General features: G+C 32.1%; 1 protein-coding gene across 1 annotated transcript; it reads left to right on the forward strand.

Moving 5' to 3' along the window:
- The first annotated feature begins 343 nt into the window (after nt 1-343).
- On the forward strand, nt 344-14,658 carry LOC111704677 (uncharacterized). Its single transcript, XM_023476991.1, has 10 exons — nt 344-436; nt 2,278-2,356; nt 2,636-2,734; nt 3,509-3,591; nt 4,822-4,898; nt 5,591-5,654; nt 5,971-6,032; nt 11,515-11,579; nt 13,515-13,566; nt 13,827-14,658. The coding sequence occupies exons 4-10, from the start codon at nt 3,514-3,516 to the stop codon at nt 13,909-13,911; spliced, it is 483 nt and encodes a 160-aa protein (XP_023332759.1). The 5' UTR covers nt 344-436; nt 2,278-2,356; nt 2,636-2,734; nt 3,509-3,513; the 3' UTR covers nt 13,912-14,658.
- Nucleotides 14,659-23,600: the final 8,942 nt, after the last annotated feature.

Here is a 23,600-nt window from a genome sequence, read left to right on the forward strand (position 1 = left end):
GTTCAGTGATAACCAGAAAACCATATGGAATAGGAAGACGACATTATATCAATAATTCAGTGTTTTTGATGTTGTCACAAAGCAAATACTTTTGCTAGACACTGATCAAATCATAATTTAGTAAAGAGTTTTTTAGTTATCACAGTAAGAGAATTAATATTCTTCTAAGAAAATAATTTTTTAATGTTTTCTGAGTTGGGGAAAATAGATAATTTTTAGGCTGATATAAATGAAATTTTTCACGTATTGAAAATCTATTGATTGATTAATATTTTTATAAACCACCGGTTTTGTGAGCTGATAAATTTCACATCAAGATAAAGATGATAAATCAGTTTATTTAAAAAAAGATTTAATAGATAAATAGTAAACTATTCTGTTTTTCTCAGTTGGACTGAATGTATCTGTAGATACCAGACGGATCCATATTCCAGGGGTAAATAGTCCTTAGTTTATAAATATATATATATTAGGCACTTTATTTGGTTTTAAAACCAAAGTTTTTTTTTAAGTTTTTCTGTCTGATTCTTTTGATCCATAACTTTCTAGTTTCTTAGTTCCAAATAGAACTATGATTTATATGTAGTAATTATGTTTAGTATTCACTTGTCTACAAGGCGATGATAAAGGTTCTTTCCAAGGTCGACTACAAAAGTAGTAAATTAACTATATATATTAGTATATTTTTTAAAGAATTTTCAATTATAATGCATCCAGAGATAGAATAAATAGTAATTAATAACAGACATTGTTTGGTAATGTAATGGTAGATACTAGAAATTAGAATTATTAGAAACAAGTTGACTTGTCTTTAAACCGTCTAAACAATGTTCGGTCTAGTGTCTAATCAAACTAATGTCTAAACAATGTTCGGTCTAGTGTCTAATCAAACTAATGTCTAAACAATGTTCGGTCTAGTGTCTAATCAATCAAACTAATGTCTAAACAATGTTCGGTCTAGTGTCTAATCAAACTAATGTCTAAACAATGTTCGGTCTAGTGTAATTGGCAAAAGTGTAATCTATTTAAGGCCTAAGACGAGATAGTCAACTATAAAAACAAGTCTAAAAATTAGCCTACATAATAAATTACAATTAGTTGTCTCATAAATCATTGCAAGGAACTTTTCAAGTCTTTGGGTTCAGATTGTGGTAGTAGGACATTCCTAAATTTATGATATGTACTCTTGTTTACATCCTGGAGTACTCAATACTTTTTTATCCTGACAATATATTGAAAAAACATGTTTACAAGATGGAGATAGAGGGTTAATCACAAATGATGAGACGACTGAACGAATTTTTTGCAGTCTTGCTACTTACATTATTTACCCCTTGCAGTTGTTTACCATAGTTCCTTTCTTTGCCAAATCATTTAGTATATTATCGACCCCTTGCAGTTGTTTATCATAGTTCCTTTCTTTGCCAAATCATTTAGTTTATTATTAAAAGCTTAAGACGAGGCAAAATTAACCCTCAGCTCGTCATATTTAAAGAGTTTAGGTCGTCATTAACCCTCAGCTCGTCATATTTAAAGAGGTCGTCATTAACCCTCAGCTCGTCATATTTAAAGAGTTTAGGTCGTCATTAAAGAGTTTAGGTCGTCATCAAAGAGTTTAGGTCGTCATTAAACTCTTATTCTTTGTGGTCAAACATGTAGATTCAGTCAACATTTCAAGATAGCCAAGTTTTATTTCAAATACACTCACTCAGGACAGACTCCTGCAAAACATGGAAAAATATAAAAATATAAAAATAACACCGGTTTAGATGTACTTAAAGTCCTCAAATTACTCAAAATATAGAATTTATTGACTACTCTACACCACAAAATATTTCGAAGATTGTACACTGAATACTATACAGTGTACAGTGTACAGTTCAGTATACTATAGAATACTTATTTTGTATGAATATTAAAATTTTGTATATTTTGTCTATAATTACAATTGTGGGAAGTAATTGTGAAAACATGTAAATCCGGGAATAAGGAGATAGGAGTTGAATTGATATAGAGCTCATTCTTGAGCTTAAACATGCGAAAAATTTCGTCTCAAAAAATATGCTTTTATGAGAACAAAACCAAACGGCATCGGCTTAGATCCAATAGTTCGTTAACTATAAAGCATGTGATGGAACAAGAAGGAGTTTTTATTTATATAATGTTATCTTAATTAATATGCACAAACAGTAACTACGATTATTTTTGATAAAGACGCAGCCCTTACTTCTGAGTGATAGTTGATGGTTTGTTTGTTTTGCAAAATATATTGTTTAGGTGAAAGATTTGGTTTATCAAGCTGTCTGTGTGTTTGCTGGAACCTGGCCGAAGTTTCCTCATCCTACTCTTATACCGGGTACGTTCCAGGTTCTTTGGTAGGTTCCAGGTTTCTGGGTAGGTTCCAGGTTCCTGGGTAAGTTCCAGGTTCCTGGGTAGGTTCCAGGTTTCTGGGTATGTTCCAGGTTCTTGGGTAGGTTCCCGCTTCCTGGGTAGGCTCCAGGTTCTTAGGTAGGTTCCTTGGGGGGGGGGGTTAAATCATAATGGGTTTCTGGATAGGTCCTAGGATCTTAGGTTCGTGGGTTCTAAATTCCTTGTTTGGTTGCTGATATATGATGTTTCAGAATTAATTGTATAGGTGGTCCTGGTAGCTATGCCCCTACATATGAGCCCCCTGAGGAGAAATCAACTTATTATTATCTGGAGCTAGCACTAGAGTCAACTCTAAAGAGAAAAGGTAAAATACAGATTTACTAAGGAATCGAATGCGTGTCACAAAATATAAATTTCTCTTTCTTATTTTCTTGCAACCTAATGTCTCGGACTTTTATTTCTGATAGATCCTTTATACAGATATGAAGATTAGAAAATAAGACTTTGAGTCGAGTAATCATTTCTTTTATAACGTTGCGGGATTATATATGAAAACGTACAAGCAATTAAACGTAACAGTTTTTTCCCTTCCTTTTTTTAATGCAACAGCTTGTAGATTGAAAATTTGCATGAAATTAACTTTTTTAGAAAGCTTCCTTCAGATTTTGTTATATTATATATACTCATCAATAGATATACTTCTGTTCGATTAGAACATAATAATTGATTGATTTAATTATACATGGTGAAGGAGTTCCTGTCTAAATATGGTGGACACCTTCTCTATGATTGGGAGTTAATTATTGATTGTTTAAGTATACATGGTGAAGGAGTTCCTGTCTAAATATGGTGGACAACTACTCTATGATTGGGAGTTAATTATTGATTGTTTAAGTATACATGGTGAAAGAGTTCCTGTCTAAGTATGGCGTACAACTTCTCTATGATTGGGAGTTAATTATTGATTGTTTAAGTATACATGGTGAAGGAGTTCCTGTCTAAATATGGTGGACAACTTCTCTATGATTGAAAGTTAATCATTGATTGTTTTTAATTAAATGTATGTGGTGAAGGAGTTCCTGTCTAAATATGGTGGACACCTTCTCTATGACTGAGAGTTAATTATTGATTGTTTAAGTATACATGGTGAAGGAGTTCCTGTCTAAATATGGTGGACAACTTCTTTATGATTGGGAAGGAGTTTGTGTTGTTAATAATCAGGTACTAAAATATTAATGATTTTTCCGTTTAAAAACAATATTAATATCCTTAACTTCAGCTTAAGAAATACATATTTAAATAGAAAAAGTTAAATACCGAATGCATTAGGTTTCTCAAAACATGGGGAAATATTCAGTTCTGAAGGTGAAGTGAAAGGAAATGTTTATTTGTCCAATATGACATAATTGTCTGAATTTATTGATAGCAAGATGTATGGCTAGTTCAATTAAAGGCAGGTAGTTAACTAACCTGTCTAAATCAAGCACTGCTCGCCAGGGGGTATAAAATTCTGCCCCCCCCCCCCCTCCTGGGGGGAAAATTGATGGAAGGTTGGCAAATAAGGAAGGAAAGGGGAATTTAGGGAAGTGAAGGGTTGGAGCGAGGCTCTTTACCTCTTCATATCTAACTTTTTCTGTAACTAGACAGTTTTTTACAAATATAGTTTTCCCCGATAGTTCTAATGCATTATGAAAAAACGTTATGAAAAGTTTTCGCGCTCCGCGCACAAACTCATTAAAAATTACGATTAAAGAATACTCCTTACTCAATCATCTTTCCCAAATCTCAAACATATTTAAAAAAATAAGAACAAGCAATATTTTTTGAGGACTTCAGAGAAAACACCAGCATTAAAATGATGGGAAATGATTTAAAGAAAAAAATACTCCTGGACTGACAAATAATCAATCAAAACTTCTTTGCCAGTAACACCATACCAAAAGTTTTAAAAAAATTGACTCCGGCGCCATTTATGCAAAATGTATCCTTATGGGGTTTAATATGCGCTGCATTACAATTCTTAAAAAATGATGTCTTTTTAATCGAATTTGGGGAAGGAAATTAAAAAAAAATAGAGGGGGGGGGGGGGAATGAATACCCCTGCTGCTCGCTTAAATATAACTTCAACTTTGGTATCAAGAAACGATGAAGGATGCTGAATATTTTTTTCATACATTTTACACTCGGCGTTGGGATTTGATCTTCATTAGTGAAGTAACTCAACTACATAGTTGGTCTGTTTTACCAACTTTAATTACTTTTCTTTTTTCATTAATTGAAAGGATATATTTATTAAAGTAATACAAGAACATAAGGAACAGTCATTAAATAATGTGTACGGTAGTTTCTGGGAGGAATGTAAACAAAGGTTAGTCTTGGCAGCACTACGTATGTTTACATATTCCGCCCAGAATCTATTGGCACACCCTTGCTTGTATGCATATATCCTAGGCGGATAAGGATGCTTGGAGAGAGACCATACAACCAGGAAGAAGGAGAAATACAAACAGAACCAGACCTCAACATAAGTAAGTTCTTTTTTATGACTTATAGTCCCACTTAACTTTAGAATATGAAGACGACCCTAGCCTAATATTAAACATGCATTGTTGCATTTGGGCCACATCCTAAATCAAACTGTTTATAGAAAATGGAATGAGGCCTGTTCATTTTTGAGAGGGTATTTTTAGTTTGTTTGAAGGTTGCTCAGTATCCATATAGATCCAGACTGCTAAGACAATGTGCATACATTTTTAAGACTGGGTCAACTTTAAAGTTTTGCAACACCTTGGCCTTTGCTTTTAAGTCCCTTTTTTGTAGCCCTATGAATTTTCAAAACAATTAAGCACTTGCTTTTAGCCTTTGTTTTTAAGAAGTAGTTGGCAATACTTTCAAGGTTTTTTTTCGGGGAAGCCTACAACATTTGGACCGGTGTGAGACTGCCCTTAATTAAATGAATAATTCTTGGATTCTATATCTTAAAGTTTTTCAAAACAGCTCTGAATTCAATAAAACAGTGTATGAAGAAAATTGGTTCCAAATCCTAATTAAAATATGAATCTAACGAAACTTGTCTCGAGTCTGTAGAGTGTGTGTAGACCCTTAATTCCTGTTCTTTTCATCCTCAACCTTTAAGTTATTCCAAGTTTTTGAACTCAGAAAAATATTTTTGCATTTTGATATTGGCAGAATGAATTTAAAGGTTTCTTAATGTTTTCAGGAATTGGGATGAGAAAAGACCGAATACTCATGCTTTCAAGGCTCCTCCTATTCGGAGATTCAAGGTTAATATATGCTTCTTTGTAATCAATGATATTAGAGTTTTTGTATTGATTAATTTTGTTGTATTGAATATTGATAGATGAGAAAATACTTATATTTTTGAATCGCAATCAACTCACATTGGCCATTAACATTTCATTTTCATGCACCATCCAACTCATACAACTCAATCTTCATTACAGAAATAATATGAAGATTTATCCCACTCACAGTTTTATTATAGCTGTTCATATTTAAATTTAAATTTAACTTGGGAACCCTAGTTTTAGTATTTTTCTACTATTATTGTTTTTATTATTTAATTGATGAAATATTTAGACTAAAGATGAGATGGATACAGGAAGTGAGATTGCTAACTGTGGAGGTAGTACAGCGGGCAGGTAACAAGATAATAATTATTTACAGCTACTTTACAGAGAAGTTAAAGGAATTTTAAGTAAAATTTTATACTACCCGAAAAATTAGAATTGTTTCCAAATGCGCTAATTTTTATCCGAAAACTTCGCAGAGCGGGTGTTTATTTTACCTTACTGTCCCAAGGAACGTTAGGTAACTTAACCTCTGTTGGGGTAATCAAAGGTCGGTAATGTTGGTAAAAAGACGGTAAAATATTTGTTCCTTTATAAAAAAAAGTTGTTATTTTTGGTGCGCAAAAATTTTCATTGAAACCAGCTAATCTAAAAACTTATTTATTCATCTTTTCCTTGTTAAAACCAGTTCTTTACAAAGGAATTTTATTTACTCTGAGAGTTAATGATACAAATAAAGGATTTTCTGTTACGGCAACTTAAAGGAAGTATCAACGCAATTTTAACTTAAAGGGAGTATCAACGCAATTTTAAGAGACCATTTATTAGGATAGTGACGTGCACCCTTATCTGAGTAGAAACTAGCAAGATGTTCTAATCTCAAATAGTAATTTCTGGCAAATGTTTTAATGGTACCAATGTAACTAGTTGAATTTACAGTTATTTGAATTTGAGTCGCCAGTCCCTTTAATACTGTTTTTAAAGAAACAATGAATTGATCATCAGATTATTTGACAGACAGGCGCGCGACTAGGGGGCATGCCTTAAGAAGGATTTCCCCCCTCCCCTTTAGGGGGGGGCAAGAAGATCTTAACAGGGGTTCATATAGTTCCAAATATAACTAATTTTCTTGAAAATTTGAAGAAAAAAATAGGCCCCTCACAGTAATTTTTTTATAACCTACACTCATTTATGGTCCCAACCCTTAAAGCAAACTCAAATTCCACCTTAACATTTTTCAATATAAGCTTAGATTCTTTCAATTTTTTCCCCTTACTTAAAAAAATGCCCCAAATTGGATTTTTAAAATTATACTCACACATTCTGATTGCTTGTGTCACGTGATTGACAGCTGCGAGATCTTAGGCTCGACTTAAGGAGTTAGGCCCAATGAAAATAAAACCGACCTTGGTTGGATTTAATGGAGAATAAGGCTCAATGTGGAATCTTGTTCTCTTAAAAACCCGGAATGTGCCAATTCCTACCATGACAATCCGCTAAATACATTATTAAACCGGTTTTATGAACTCAACTCTTTGGAAAATTAGATGCAACTTTAATCTAGAGTTTTTGAAATCGCCGGCTCATTTTAGGAATGTACAATATAAAAATAATGATGATTGAAATCAATATCAAATTTGACGAACCCTCTAAAGGGGATGGTGGAGATGTCCTATTTTTGGTTCTAATCTTCCAATTTTTAGGCTGCACGTCTAATTTGTGTTCGCAGTTCCTAAAATAAAATTAAATTGGAATCTAATTACATCGACAAATAGAAAATGTATTAATTATGGCATATAAAACGAAAGCTAGAAACCCAAGGAATACAGTATCAGTAACAAATCCAGTATTTGACCTTCTATCAACTTACTAATGACCTCTAACGACCTATAATGACCTTGAAAATTTTAACTACTGCTTCTAGATATAGATACATAATGAATAACGAGGAGAAGAGAGGAGAGGAAGATGAGTAGGTCTTCTCTGGTTCCAGAATCTAACGCTACTGATTTGTGGATTTTATAATCCTCTTTCGGGGATTTCATCCCCTACAGAACTTAATCTGTTTCAAAAGGCACATGAAAATATTTTTCGAAATACAATGGTGTCCCAAGCTTTCTAATGTAAATCTTACATTTGATGGCGGTTTTTGTTTTCTCTCACGCTGATCCAAATGTTTGTTAGGGTTTTATCAGGTTTCAAGTTCTTCCTGTGTCAGAATAATTTCTCCTGCGAATGTAAAAACTATAAGCAACTAGTTTTCATTGTGGTTATTTCAGAGTTAATTAAGATTAGGTTTATTAGATAATAACCCTTTAAGTGTGTCCCGTGAACACTGCGGACTGCAATTCTTCCTTGATTCTGTAGAATGATTGCATGTAGATCAGTATATTCCTAAATTAGTTAGAAGTCAGGTCAGGAACGATCTTATTCTTTTGAAGAATAATTATTGAAATGTCATAAGTATTCACCTTTTGGAATTGATCTTGATACAATCCCTTAAGAGCAACAGTGATACGTAGCACAGAAACGATACGTACAGTCGTCTTTAGATACTTTCTGCCTGCATAGGAATTATTGTTAATCTAACGTTTAACAAAAGTTATATTTAAACAATACCTGGAAGGTTTTCCAGACTAGCTGTGTGCTGTAGATCACCGTATGATCCCGTTAGATCGGCCGTGAGATCTTTGTTAAAGCTGAGTGAGATGTAGATGTATCAAACTAGATAGGAAGCCATGGTAAAGATGTCTGGTATCAGTCCAGTTCCGTATCTAAAGATAAATCAGTTAAAATCATGTTTCAACATCAAGTATCTTCTTCAAATGGTTATTTGTATTAAGCCAAAACAGTTTCCACTTTCTTTCGCCATGACGAGGTGGCATATCAATAAGTTCTGTTTATTGACCTGCTTGTGTTTGTGAGACAACCCTAGCCTCATTTGGAGCCTCAAGAACTCTGGGTTATACTGATCACTCTTGATGATCAACTAGATTAAACAACTGCAATACAATTATTGAATCTAATGCTTTATATGATCTCCAAACAAAGTTTTGATAACTATTTTGTACCTTGAATGTCATTTGAATTAACGGATCACTTATTGAGAGAGGATTAAGGAGCAAGTCTTTACTGATCTTGATCTTTCATGATCATCTGCGACATGAGGATCATTATTTACCATGAAAGCTTGGGATTAAATATTACATGTTCACAGTTTTAACATTTAAAATGTGCCAATATTAGTTTCCTTTAAGATGCTCGATAAAAATCTAGTTTATAATATATCTTTGTTGACTTTAAAAGTCACTATATTAAAACAAAGCGATCTAAAATGGATATTTCTTAACATTTATTTTTTAAAAAAAAAATTGTTTTGAAATATTTGCATAAGACATGGTTAAAATTGGTTAGTTTAGAAATTAACAAAGAAATTATTGACGAACAGCAGTAGTAACATCATGGGAGTTTTGTAGAACTTCATGTTGGTGGTGCAGATCGACAGGAACTGGAACAACAGGTTTCCACTCACCCCAGGCTTTGGATAAGGAGGGGGAGAGATCGCGGTTTTATCATGCTGGATTTGAGCGATTATGTAGTCTCTGGAATGCATGATAATTTTGGAACTCTTGGAACATAATTGGGCTGGATGTAAGCATCGCCTGTTGCTAGCTAGGTATCTGTATCATCATCATGAAGGAGCCAGGGTTGCTCCCTGAGACAGAGTTGTGATCATCTCAAGTGTTTCAATCTGACTGCCGGGCCGGGAAGTGTAGAGGGGACGGAAGGGCGAGGGTGACATGTGGGCGGAAAAGGATTCATATGTCTTGAAACAAGCAACGGCATCAGAGTCAGTAAAATCGTCTTCCTTATATTTCGAATTTGTGTTAACAATCTTAGTTTTTAAAATACAGAATAAAATAACATTTTGATATTCTTTTAACTTGAAAATTGACAGGATTAAAGGCAATATTCTTTCTTTTAACTTGAAAATTGACAGAATTAAAGGCAATATTCTTTATTATTTAATCATCCTGCATATATAGTTCTTGAGTGGATCCCACTGGTATAGCCTTCTTCTTTCAGGCTGTAGTTTATCCTAAAATAATAGTTTAGACCTTACAAAACCATAGTTAAAACATTTTTATTTTAGAGGTCATTAGAAGATCATTAGAAGGTCAAACACTGGATTTGTTGCTACTACTGTATTCCCTGGAATCCTATCTTTCGTTTGATATGCATACAGCCATAATTTCTAATTTTCGAGGTCATTAAAGGTTATTAGAGGACATTAGTGTCCAATTTTATTTTAGGAAATTCGAACACAAATTAGGCGTGCAAGCCTTCACTTTTGGTTCAAATCTTCCAATTTTTTTGGCTGCAACCTAAATTGTGTTGGAATTTCCTAAAATAAAATAAATTGGATACTAATGACCTCTCATGACCTCTAATGACCTCTAATGACCTTGACAAATAGAAAAGTTTCAACTATGGCATTATGCATATCAAAAGAAAGCTAGGAACCCAGGGAATTCAGTAGCAGCAACAAATCCAGTGTTTGACCTTCTAATGACCTCTAACAACCTATAATGACCTCTAAAATGAAATTTTAACTATGGCTTCATGCATATCAAACAAAAGCTAAGACTAGTAGTAGTAATGAACCCAGTGTTTGGCCTTCTAATTATCTCTGATGGCCTATAACGACCTTTAATGACATCTAAATTGAAAATATTTTAATAATGCTTTATGCATATCAAAGAAAGCTATGAACCAAGGTTATACAGTAGCAGCAATGAATCCAGGTTTTGACCTTCTAATCACCTCTAACGACCTATAAAGACCTCCAAAATGAAAATTTTTCAACTATAACTTGATGTATCTCAAATAAAAGCTAGGTACCAAGGCAATACAGTAGTAGCAATGACCCCAGTGTTTGACCTCCTAAAGACCACTAATGACCTTCTAAATACCTCTAACGACCTTCTATGAATTGAAAATGTTTTAACTATGGCTTTATGCATATCAAACAAAATTTAGGAACCAAGGCAATACAGTAGCAGCATTGAATCCAGTGTTTGACCTTCTAGTCACCTCTAACGACCTACAATGAGCTGTTATTTCCCTCCTCCTTCCCCTCCCCCTAAAATCATTTTACCCTCTTATCCCTCCTCTGTAAAGTTACATGAACATGTTTGTTGTCAACATTGATCTATTTTGATTGCTTATAAAAAAAAAAACATATTTATTGGATACAAATGTTACCAGTGTTATAATTATTGTAACACAATTTGATTTATTTGTTTTAATTTTTTCATGTTTTCACCGATTCCTCAATTTATTTTGACAAAATTGCATACACATTTACAATGAAAAGAGTTATGAATTTAGAGTATTTACTCAATTGCCTTGTTCCAAGCTTACATTTGATAAGCATGATGCCATAGTTTTAACATATTTATTTTAAAGGTCATTATAGGACGTTAGAGGTGATTAGAAGTTAAAAACACTGGATTCATTGCTGCTACTGTATTGGCTTGGTTCATAGCTTTCGTTTGATGTGCATAAAGCCATTGTTAAAACATTTACAATTTGGAGGTCATTAAAGGTCATTAGAAGTCTTCAGTTTCCAATTTTATTTTAGGAAATTTGAACACAAATTAGGCGTGCAGCCAAAAAATTGGAAGATTTGAACCAAAAATGAAGGCAGGGCCCCCCCCCCCTCATCAAATAGGACAGCTCCACCAGTTTAAAAATCCTAAATCAGTGTTGACGCCTTTTTATTTTAATTTTGAGCAAGAAAATCTGAACATTAATCAAACTTTTATTTTAGTATTTCTGGAGTGAGTTCATTGTGTTCTAGAACACACAGTAGAAGTTCAGGATATTCGGATGCAAGTAGGTTCTTTTACATCGATCTAACCCCCCCCATACCACTTTAAATATTGCCTTTTTTAAATGCAGGGTTACACAAACAAGATAAGACATTAATGACGACCTACTACTAATTGAATTTAATCGTCTTCTGCTTTGATATTAGTATTATGGTTTCCTCAATAGTTCTAGCAAGTTTACAGTGTCTGGGTACCAAGTATCTATATAGATAAAGGTTCTATTTCCGTTTGTCTATTTGTATGTGAGATCATAACACCTGATTCCCTGGACTGATTTGTCTCAAATTGTTCTGGGGAACTCGGAAGAACCACATGAATGTTCTTACCTTGCTTTAAACATTCTAATTTAAGTTTTTTGACTTGCATAGCGAAGGTAGACAATGCTGGGCTTCTAAGCTAGTATAAAAAGAAATTAATATATAGAATAAAAACTTAGTAAGCTCCCAAGAGATTTCTCTGCAGTCTTGTCATTTGTGGGTAACCCTGTAGCTAAACAAAGTATTCATCCCTATTTCGCATTTCATTTTTTTGGTTAAAATTAAAAATGTTTCATGAAAATTAACTAAATTTTTTGTTTATGCAGAAACGTCTTATCTTCTCAAAGGTAAGCGTAAATGAGTACAAGTCTATGTACAGTTGTAATTTATGTAATATTCTTAAGTGCATGTCTAGTTTATCTGCAATCTGTATGTTTAGTTGCACTAAGTTGTTTTTTGTATTTTTTTAGAATTAGCAAGTTAGTTAATATCAAATCTAAATGACGTTTATAGAAATGTTGCATCTGCTAGAGTATATTTAAATTATGTTATTTATACATGCTTGAGACAAATGTATATATTTGATTGGTTTTGATTTTGCAAGATAAACAGTGAATAGAAGCAATTGTATTTTTTTGTTAACAGGAGTTTTCTTATTTCATTATATTGCACTAATAGTATGCAATCAAAATATTAAGAAAAAAATCTAAATTCTAGCAGATAAAATAATTATGGATACAGCTCTCCTGGTAGGTATCTCAATAATAAATCAAAAATTCTCTACAAAGATGTCCCCAAAATCGGCACTCTATTCCTGATTTTCTGCTTATTATATATTTCTTGAAAGAATGAATATGAATAAAAACCAGTTTTTTAAACGGTAAATGTAAATTTAAAAAAGTTAAACATAATCCAAGTGCATGAAAAGTTCTATCTTGCACTATATTGTTTATTTTGTGACGCTTTATTCTTCATTTTTGATTTAGCAAAGTCACTTCGAGTTTTGAGACCTCCAGAAATGCTTGATTTGATTTGATTTGATTTGATTTGATTTGATTTGATTTGATTTGATTTGATTTGATTTGATTTGATTTGATTTGATTTATTCGATTCGATTCGATTCGATTCGATTCGATTCGATTCGATTCGATTCGATTTGATTTGATTTGATTTGATTTGATTTGATTTGATTTGATTTGATTTGATTTGATTTGATTTGATTTGATTTGATTCGATTCGATTCGATTCGATTCGATTCGATTCGATTCGATTCGATTCGATTCGATTCGATTCGATTCGATTCGATTTGATTTGATTTGATTTGAGGGTCTTTTTTATTATATATTTCATGATCAAGTTTTCTAACTGTTATCTTTATTAAAATGATTTTAAAAACTTTTTTATGAAATGATTTGCCAGAAAAAAAAACATTTTTCTTCAGATAATCTTCTTCCTTTTATTAACATTTATTATCTAAGATTAAAATGAATGATTCTCAAAGTGGATCTGAAAAAAAGTTTTATTTTTCTTGATATTTCTTATATCATTGATTATTTTTATTTTATTTGTTAGTAAATTTCAATTTGAATGAAATTAAATAAAATTAAATTAAAATTATAATCTTCTTAGTTTTATCTTTGATTTGATTATGATAAATAAGATTAAAAATATAATATCTGTAGGTGGGTCTGCTCTGAAAAGAACCTGGTTTAATTCTGCTCACGGCGGACTAAGGTGAAAAAATTTCTATTCACTCAAATAACGTCAAAATTTTTCTCAAAATAAATTTGCTGAAACACCGAAACCAAATTCAGCTAATAGCATTATTCTCAAAATTTTGTTGAAAGACATTTATCATTCATCAACCATTTGAAGTCCTGTTAAATTAATAAATGTTAAAATTTAAATGTTACATCATTGTAACAATAAAATACTAAAAGAATTAAAATGAATTTAATTATTGTCTTTTTATTTTCATGTCAATTGTATTTTAGGGTTAAAACTGAGATAAAGACTGAGTACAATGAGTTTGATGAGAGTGGTGGATTTATTTCTAAACGGATTAAATTCGAAAGTTAAATCGAAGAAGAAGATCTCCTCTAGAAGACAGATACAGTGAGACTCGTTAATCACTCAGCTGCCAAAATAATGCTGTCCAAAGAATAATGCTCAATTTTTTAGAATCCTGTTCAATATGGAAACATTATTATTATTTTTTGTGTATTTTAAAAGTTCAGTACCATGAACTTAATCGCGTTCAATGTTCAAAAGCTAACAATATCTACTGTACACTACACTGTGCAGTACAACTGTACAATGTTGTACGCACCAAAACGACCTTATCTGTACTGTACACACATTTTTTTATCATTTTTAGACACTATCCACTGATACAGGCAGCTTGGTCCTGAGAAAGAAAATTTATGTTGGTTACGTCTTCAGTGTACATTCTTTCAGAAAAAAGTTTCCATTTTTTTCAACTTTTTGTAGTTTTTGCATTTATTTAAATTTCAATTAGCCTTTTCCCCTTCCTATTATAGATGTGAGAAGAAAAACGAGGTACAAAATATTACATGCAGATTGCAGATTGCAGATTACAAAATATTACATGCAGATTGCAGATTGCAGATAAATTACAAAATATTACATGCAGATTGCAGATTGCAGATAAATTACAAAATATTCATGCAGGTTACATACTTTTGATTTCGATGTCAAAGCATGTGTTAAAGAAAATACTAAGTCAGTTATGTTAAATTTCAGTGATCATATATATTTAAAAATGTGAATTTTTGTTGTTGAAATAAATGTTTACTGAGCAATGTCTCTGTGTTTCTTAATTTGTTCAGAGCTGGGAACTTTAGAATGGTGGATATCAGGATTAATGCTTAATCCTCTGTTTTTGCTAATCTCGAGACTAACATAATCTTGAAATTATGTAAGTCTCAAGATTAAATATTTAAATCAACAAATTGGAGTCTAAGAAAGCCAGATTGGTTCGTTTTGCTTGACTAGAAGGACCTTTTTTATTTCTTACCCTTTTATTTATTAATATACGAGTTAAAATGTGTTACAAAAGAATCTCAAACGTATTATTAAATATTTTTCTTCACCGATTAATTTACAAAATGGCCGACAACAAATTCTTCATTTGTCAGAAATTGCGGATTTCTCTCATATGATAGAATTTATTTTCAAGGCTGTCATTGGTAAATACAATTTACGAACTATACGCCTGCACTCACATTGGAGAAAACAATGTACGGATATCCAAATAGAGAGAAAAAGAGTGGATTAAGCTCTAAAATTAAAAGTTCCCACAATGGATATTCGGATTAAGTAGTTTGTATTAATGGTATCCCATTCTAAAGTTCCCAGCTCAGTATTATTATGTCATGTTTAGTAGTTTAGCGACATCTTTCTCAATATGCTCAATATCAAATTCTAGGATGATCATTTTAGGAAAGTTTTTGAGGAGTTGAATGCTTGTAATAAAGGTTTGGTAATCTACCAGTTGTGAGCCTTAAATTTAGTTCAATAATACTTTTTTTAATGTGTTCAATATTATATTCTTCAACATATGTGCGTTGGTTCAATAATATTTTTTTTTAAATCTTCAATAAAATATTCTTCAACATATGTGCGTTGGTTCAATAATATTTTTTTCCTCAAATCTTCAATAACATATGTGCGTTGGTTCAATAATACTTTCTTCCTCAAATCTTCAATAACATATGTGCGTTGGTTCAATAATACTTTCTTCCTCAAATCTTCAATAACATATGTGCGTTGGTTCAATAATACTTTTTTCCTCAAATCTTCAATAACATATGTGCGTTGGTTCAATAATACTTTTTTTTCTCAAATCTTCAATAACATATGTGCATTGGTTCAATAATACTTTTTTCCTCAAATCTTCAATAAAATATTCTTTAACATATAATGTGCGTTGGTTCAATAATACTTTTTTTCTTAAATCTTCAGTAAATGTGGCGCATGTTCAACAATACTTTTTCAACGTGTCAAATAACATATTTCTCAATTTGGTTCTATATTACTTTTTTAATGTGTCCAATAACACAGTCTTCCTTATATGTGCGTTGGTGGAATAATACTTGTGTTCAATTATATCCAAACTGAAGATTATCTGAGTATAGTTTGTCTCTAAAAAGTGACATGTTCACAAGTTCCATGACTTTGAAGATCAGGGAGGACATAGGAATAGCACAATAATTTTCAGAGCTTGTATCTTCCTTCAAGGGTCCTTTAAGCAGTACATCAGGAGCATATATCAGTGAATCAGATTTAAATTGTTCAGATACATCATTCTTGCTAGATTTCAAACTTTTTTGCAGCAGTTTTCACAATATAATGGATTGATAACTGACAATTGATTTTCATTAACTGTTCCTTGTAATCTTTGCTTCAGAGAAAGAATATCTTCTTTATCATCAGCTGAGTTGTAAATATATTTAGTATGTACAGTAGTAATCAGAAAAATTTAGAATAGGAAGACGACATAACAGCAATACTTAAGCGTATTTTATTTTGTTTCAAAGCAAATAGTTTCATTAGTAACTTATTAAAAAAAAATATAAGGGGAAGAGTCTTTTAGCGCTGCAAAATTACTGTATTTCATGCTAATCGTGCTTTTAAAGTTATAACTTTAGTCTTAAAGTCGTCTTTCAATTCCAAAGTTTTCTGGTTCTCACTGTATATACCAGAAGCTGCATCCACATTGTTTGGAGCTGCTTTATGGTGAGCAGATTTGACTTTTTTCAATCTTGAAGAAGCTGCTTATTTCCCGAAAGAGCAGCATCAGAAAGTTTGCTGGATCTTATAGTATCAGCCAGATTCTTGACTCTTCTTACTGAGTAGTGATACTGGTTTTTAGATCAACTCAATACATTGTGAAGCTCAGAATTAACTGGTCTGCCTGCACTCATCCAGACAGAACTATTCCTGTATGGTTCAACATGTTCTTTCCATCCTGGAATATTTTTATCTATAACATCTCATTAGGTCTTGTTTTGTGGACGAGTAAGCGGTATACATTCCTGTCCAGATCACCTCACCTTCACCTCCTCCTATACTTGGAGAAGTCCCAATGGAAACATCTTCTCTGTTTCTATAATCCAGGACTGCTGCTACTGAGCAGATAAAAGTGAAGATTAAATACGAAACTTCTCTCAAGATTGAGGTCTACTCAGGTCTAGTTTATAACTTAATCTTTTTTGTTTGATCCTCTCTAACCACACTGAGAACGTGGACGAGCCCTTCTTTTCTTCATGATGATTATATAAGTACCAACTGGACCCAAGCTACTGATGGGATTCATGAAGGTATAATGATTTAATCAAGTTTCCTGTGATCAGTGTGAATTACTAATGAAAGAACTTTTTGTTTGTTTTCACTGGTTGGCTGGATGATAAGTACTATCCCGAATGGATCAAGGGCCTTACCTGGATAGAATATAACGTGTGTTTGTATCTTGCACTTAAATCTAAGCTGCAATAAAAAGTTGTATCAAATTTATATCACTTACTCAATATACTTTTTTGTAGCCCTGAATATGTTCATTTTAGGATTATAAAAGCATTTTATTTAAACGTTAATTATCAAGAAGTAAATGGAAAATTTCTTACCGATTCTAAGTAAGGGCCAGCTAGCATTTACTGCCTTTGGATTGCTGATAATCATGTTTTAGGAAATTCTCTCCTTTTCAATCAAGCGCACTCCTTTTTCTCTCTACTAATTTTGAATTGAATGTGTTATGTAAGAATAATAGAATTACTTATTCCTAAAATTTTAATGCCAGGATAATCTTTATACCTGCTGACAATCAAATTTTATTACAAGTTCTCTTAGTAAACTCTGCTCCCGCCACTGCCCTACCAATCACAGAAGGAGTTCAGGATTGTTGAGTTCTCATTGGTAAAAGCTGGCGGCACTAATAGAAGTATTAAGGTCGGAAGAAATATTCAAGAGTTGTCGTATAAGTCATTAATACAGCGACCNTCTCATTTATCTTTCAGAGTATTCCTTTATAATCCATTCTTCTTCTCTTTCCTCTCTATTATAGCAACATTTTTTATCTTTTTTATTTTCTGTCAGCTACATTTAGCTTTTCATCTATTTACTCTCAGCTGCTTCTAGCTTATCATTTATTTACGTTCAGCTACTTGTAGCTTTTCATCTATTTACTTTCAGCTACTTCTAGCTTTTCATCTATTTACTTTCAGTTACTTCTAGCTTTTCATATATCATCTATTTACTTACAGCTACTTCTAGCTTTTCATCTATTTACTGTCAGCAACTTCTAGCTTTTCATCTATTTACTTTCAGCTTTATCTAGCTTTTCATCTATTTACTTTCAGCTACTTATAGCTTTTCATCTATTTACTTACAGCTACTTCTAGCTTTTCATCTATTTACTGTCAGCAACTTCTAGCTTTTCATCTATTTACTTTCAGCCTTATCTAGCTTTTCATCTATCTACTTTCAGCTACTTCTAGCTTTTCATCTATTAACTTTCAGCAACTACTTTTAGCTTTACATCTATTTACTTTCAGCGTTATCTAGCTTTTCATCTATTACTTATCTATATTCCTTTTCTCGCTTTCCCCCCCCCCCTTATATCTTCTCCCCCTTTTTCTATGTTTTGCCTTTATCTGCTCTCCTGCCTCTCTCAAACCCCAAATGATTAAAATCTATTAATCACAATTCTTCCTTTATGCCTATTCTCCCATCAATTATTTTCTACTTTACTTGCTAAATATTTTTAGGAGTCAAACTTTATATAAAAAATACTTTAGAAACAGGAAGTAATATCAGCATGGTGAGGTTTAATTGTGTTTACACATTTTGTAGATTTGACAATGCTGTGTTTTTATATAAAAAATAGTAGTTTATTATAGTAAATCATACTCTTATTGAATCAGTGTATTTCAAGGATTTTATAAAATCTTTAACAAAATTGCAAACATGATCTTTTGGTCTCTTTTTCTTATCTGTGTTCTCTGTGCAGCAGATTTTGTTTCCTAACTGTTTTTTGTCTTTTGTCTTTCCCTATATTTCTTCTGTTTGTGTATCTCTATCCATTGTGTTTTATCCTCTGTAACATCTTCTCTCTTCATCAAAATGGCATGATACCTCCTAATTTAGCAATACATAAGATGAAAATGTCTTAAGACAGTTTCATTTTATTATAACTATAATGCATGAATGTCAAAACACAAAAAGGACGCTTTTTTATCATTCTATTATAGCTGCCAAATAATACAATTATATTATGATTCTATTCGACTGTAATATTGAAATACTTCTTTTTCTGAATTTTCAAATTCCTCAACCATGGACTGAATTTCATTAATTGGAGAGGTCGCTGAACTACCACAACCGGTTCAAATCTTAAATCTCCTGGTCAAATCCTCATGAATCTTTAACTTTGAATCTGTTATTTAATTTTGAATCGGTAGTAGGGAATTCAGCGACTTAGCTCAAATTCATCAAATTCGGACCCAGGATGCATTCATATAAATGATATTTACCCCTCGCTGCAAATTTAAAGAATATTTCTCTAGTCTAGATATTTTATTTTTGAGTCCGTTTTAGTCAATTCCTAACCTCCCTGTAATACCCTCACGTTTACCATAAAATTATATATCAAAGGAACTGAGTTTTTGCCACAAACTCAAATTTTACTATTTTTATATTTTTGCAACCTGATGGTGTAAACCTTTGATATTTCCAACTTAGATAATTTGGTAAATATGATTCATTGTTTGAAATATCAAGGGCCTACTACATTCAGTTGTAAAGCTATAGGGATGGGAAAATCAGAGTTTGTGGGAAAACTCAAATCCTTTGATCTGATATTGTGCAGGAATGTGTACAATATTATCTATTGTATGTATATACAATAAACTGTTAATAAATATAATTATCAAATTAAAATAATTTATTTAAAGAGCTTGGTAATGTAAAGAGTAGTTATTGGGATTTATACTTAAAACCAGGTTTAATTAAAAAGCTACAGAATGTCGTCCTTCCTATCTTAAAAAGATTTTAGGACTTTTTAAGCATCTATCACCAAAACTTAGTTGTTGTTTTTTTACATAATTTCTCGTTAGAAATGCATAACTTTAACAGTTTTGTGGATAAACTTTATTTTAAGACAATTTTAATGTTTGGTTTGAAACTTTTTGGCCTATTAACTTTACCGGCCTAAAATTCTGCTTTAAACTAATAGAAAATTTTACTTCTTGACATCTAACAAATTTGTTCTAAAATATTTGGTATTTTTCATACAAATGAGATGCGTAACAAAATCACAATTTTAGCTTTATTTTAGCAGGAGAGCATCCTATTCTATACCTGATAAAACAAATTTAGAAGTTTACAACCGTGTCATTAATTTCCGAAGATTTTTAGCACCTACAAATGACTAATTTATTTGATAACTAGAGTTTTAATGTTGATTGTTTGAATACAGACGTCATAAACAAGTGTACTCACTGTACGGATAAATTCCTAATCGGAGAAAGGGTAGTTCCTAATACATTATCTTACAATTGAACTTTGGATTTATTTAAAGAACAAATAATAGGGCACGTACAAGATATGTACAGTGTACATGCTGATGAATAAAAAATTATTAAAAGATAACCCTAAACAGGCTGGAAGGGGAGGATGAACAGATGGGTTAAAGAATATATCTAGTTATCTAGAGATTAAAATAGATAAGTTTAAACTAAGAAACTAAGGAAATGAACTGGCTGGTGGCACCTGCCTATTAAGAGTTATCTGCAGAGAAAAGTTCTAAAATGTTTATTTATCTTTATATTAATCAACATCCACAACATATACGGACTTTTTATTAAATACTAAATTTCAAGCAAACATTTGTTAACTTTCTCTCTGAACTTAAATGGAAACTTATTATCTCATCGGAGACACCTATATCTTCATTAGAGACCCCTTAGATTTTCATCGGAGAACCCTATGATTTTCATTGGAGACCCCCAGCTTTACATCGGAGATCAATAGATTTTCATTGGAGACCCCAAGCTTTTCATCGGAGACCCCTAGATTTTCATTGGAGTTCCCAAGCTTTTCATCTAAGACCCCTAAATTTTCATTGGAGCCCTCAAGCTTTTCATTGGAGCCTCCTAGATTTCCACTGGAGACCCAATTTTCATTGGAGACCCTAAGAATTTCATCGTCGACCCCTAGATATAGTCATTGGATGTGTAAAACTTTACATCGGAGTCCTCATATGTTTTAATTTGAGACCCCCACATTTTTTCACGAAATCTCCATTAATTGTTGGTGACCACCAAATTTACATTGTGGACCCCTCAGATTTCACTCCGATTGAAATATAGTGGTCTCATTCAAATGAGAGGACCTCCTTTGAAATCTCGAGGTCTGCGATGAGATGGCAGTGGAGATTCTCTATGATAAAGGTCTTCGGTTGAAAAATTTGGGTTATCTAATGTAAACCTAGGGGACTACATTTTTATAGCTTTAAATCTTTTTCCATTGCTATAACAGTCTGCGCGCATTTTAAACTTTTTTCTATTTACTTGAAACGCAGGATTTTAGAAAATGGTAGATAATATTAAACTTTTCGCTCTTTAGCCCTTTTTTACGACCCAGATGTTTTTTTGATGGTTAATGAATATATTTGTCATTTTCTTTTCCAAAAGATTGTATTTGGTCACAAGATGATTTGTGATTGATTTTACTCCAAGTTTTGTTAGTTTTCAATCTAGAATGATTTGTGAAAAGCTTCGCTAAATATTTAATTATAGAGATAATGAAAGAACACTTCCTGGCGGATAATTGAGCACATGCGCGGCATTAAACCTTGCTTGCGCGCATCCATTACGCGCATAATATCCACTAATAAAATGAATTCGTTTATCTTTCCACAAACAAAAATACAAAAACTATTTAAATACTATTATATATTGTATATATATATAATGGTACGATGTCCGAATGTATGCATGTATGTAAGGGGTGTTTGTATGTATGTATGTATGCATGTCACTCTTTGTGCGTCCTAAATAGTGTCCTTACTGTTCGTTCTAATTATTAGTGCGTCCTTATACCCAATAAGTCCGTCCTCTTTTGCAACAAAGTATTTGGCAAATGTTGTTAGCCAATATAATGTTGCCAGCCAATATAATGTTGCCAAGCAATATAATGTTGCCAGCCAATATAATGTTGCCAAGCAATATAATGTTGCCAGCCAATATAATGTTGCCAGCCAATATAATGTTGCCAGCCAATATAATGTTGCCAGCCAATATAATGTTGCCAGCCAATATAATGTTGTTAGCCAATATAATGTTGCCAGCCAATATAATGTTGCCAGCAAATATAATGTTGCCAGCCAATATAATGTTGCCAGCCAATATAATGTTGCCAAGCAATATAATGTTGCCAGCCAATATAATGTTGCCAAGCTACAAAATGTTGCCAGCCAATATAATGTTGCCAGCCAATATAATGTTGCCAGCCAATACAATGTTGCCAGCCAATATAATGTTGCCAGCCAATATAATGTTGCCAAGCAATATAATGTTGCTGTCTGTCTGTTTATCTGTCCTGGATTTTTATTGTTTATATTTGTCAACATTTTATTTACGTTTAACGACAGTCTGAAGAACAGGCACAAAGCGACACATTTACCATATTTCTCTAAGAAAGAATACTTAATTCGATGAACCATTGATTTGAAATCAAACTTTTTCCATTTCTAAACATATTAATGCTTAGATGAAACTTACAAATACAGATCCTGGTTTTACATTTTAAACATATTAATTCTTAGATGAAACTTAATCTAAATACAGATCCTGGTTTTCCATTTATAAACATATTAATTCTTAGATGAAACTTGATCTAAATACAGATCCTGGTTTTCCATTTATAAACATATTAATGCTTAGATGAAACTTAATCTAAATACAGATCCTGGTTTTCCATTTCTAAACATATTAATGCTTAGATGAAACTTAATCTAAATACATATCCTAGTTTTCCATTTCTAAACATATTAATGCTTAGATGAAACTTGATCTAAATACAGATCCTGGTTTTCCATTTTATAAACATATTAATTCTTATATGAAACTTGATCTAAATACAAATCCTGGTTTTCTATTTATAAACAAATTAATTCTTAGATGAAACTTGATCTAAATACAGATCCTGGTTTTCCATTTTATAAACATATTAATTCTTAGATGAAAATTAATCTAAATACAGATCCTGGTTTTCCATTTATAAACATATTAATTCTTAGATGAAACTTGATCTAAATACAGATCCTGATTTTCCATTTTATGAACATAATAATTCTTAGATGAAACTTGATCTAAATACAGATCCTGGTTTTCCATTTCTAAACATATTAATGCTTAGATGAAACATGATCTAAATACAGATCCTGGTTTTCCATTTATAAACATATTAATGCTTAGATGAAACTTAATCTAAATACAGATCCTGGTTTTCCATTTATAAACATATTAATGCTTAGTTGAAACATGATCTAAATACAGATCCTGGTTTTCCATTTATAAACATATTAATTCTTAGATGAAGCATGATCTAAATACAGATCCTGGTTTTCTATTTTGTAAAAAATCTAATTACCCTTTATTATCTAATACGCGGTCATAAATTAGTCGCTCCCCTTTTCCTTTAACATTCGATTTTACCCCTTCTGTTATCCATATCCTTTCTCCCCCCCC

The sequence above is a fragment of the Eurytemora carolleeae genome, unplaced genomic scaffold (genome assembly GCF_000591075.1).
Source record: "Eurytemora carolleeae unplaced genomic scaffold, Eaff_2.0 scaffold606, whole genome shotgun sequence".
Lineage (NCBI taxonomy): Eukaryota > Metazoa > Arthropoda > Copepoda > Calanoida > Temoridae > Eurytemora > Eurytemora carolleeae.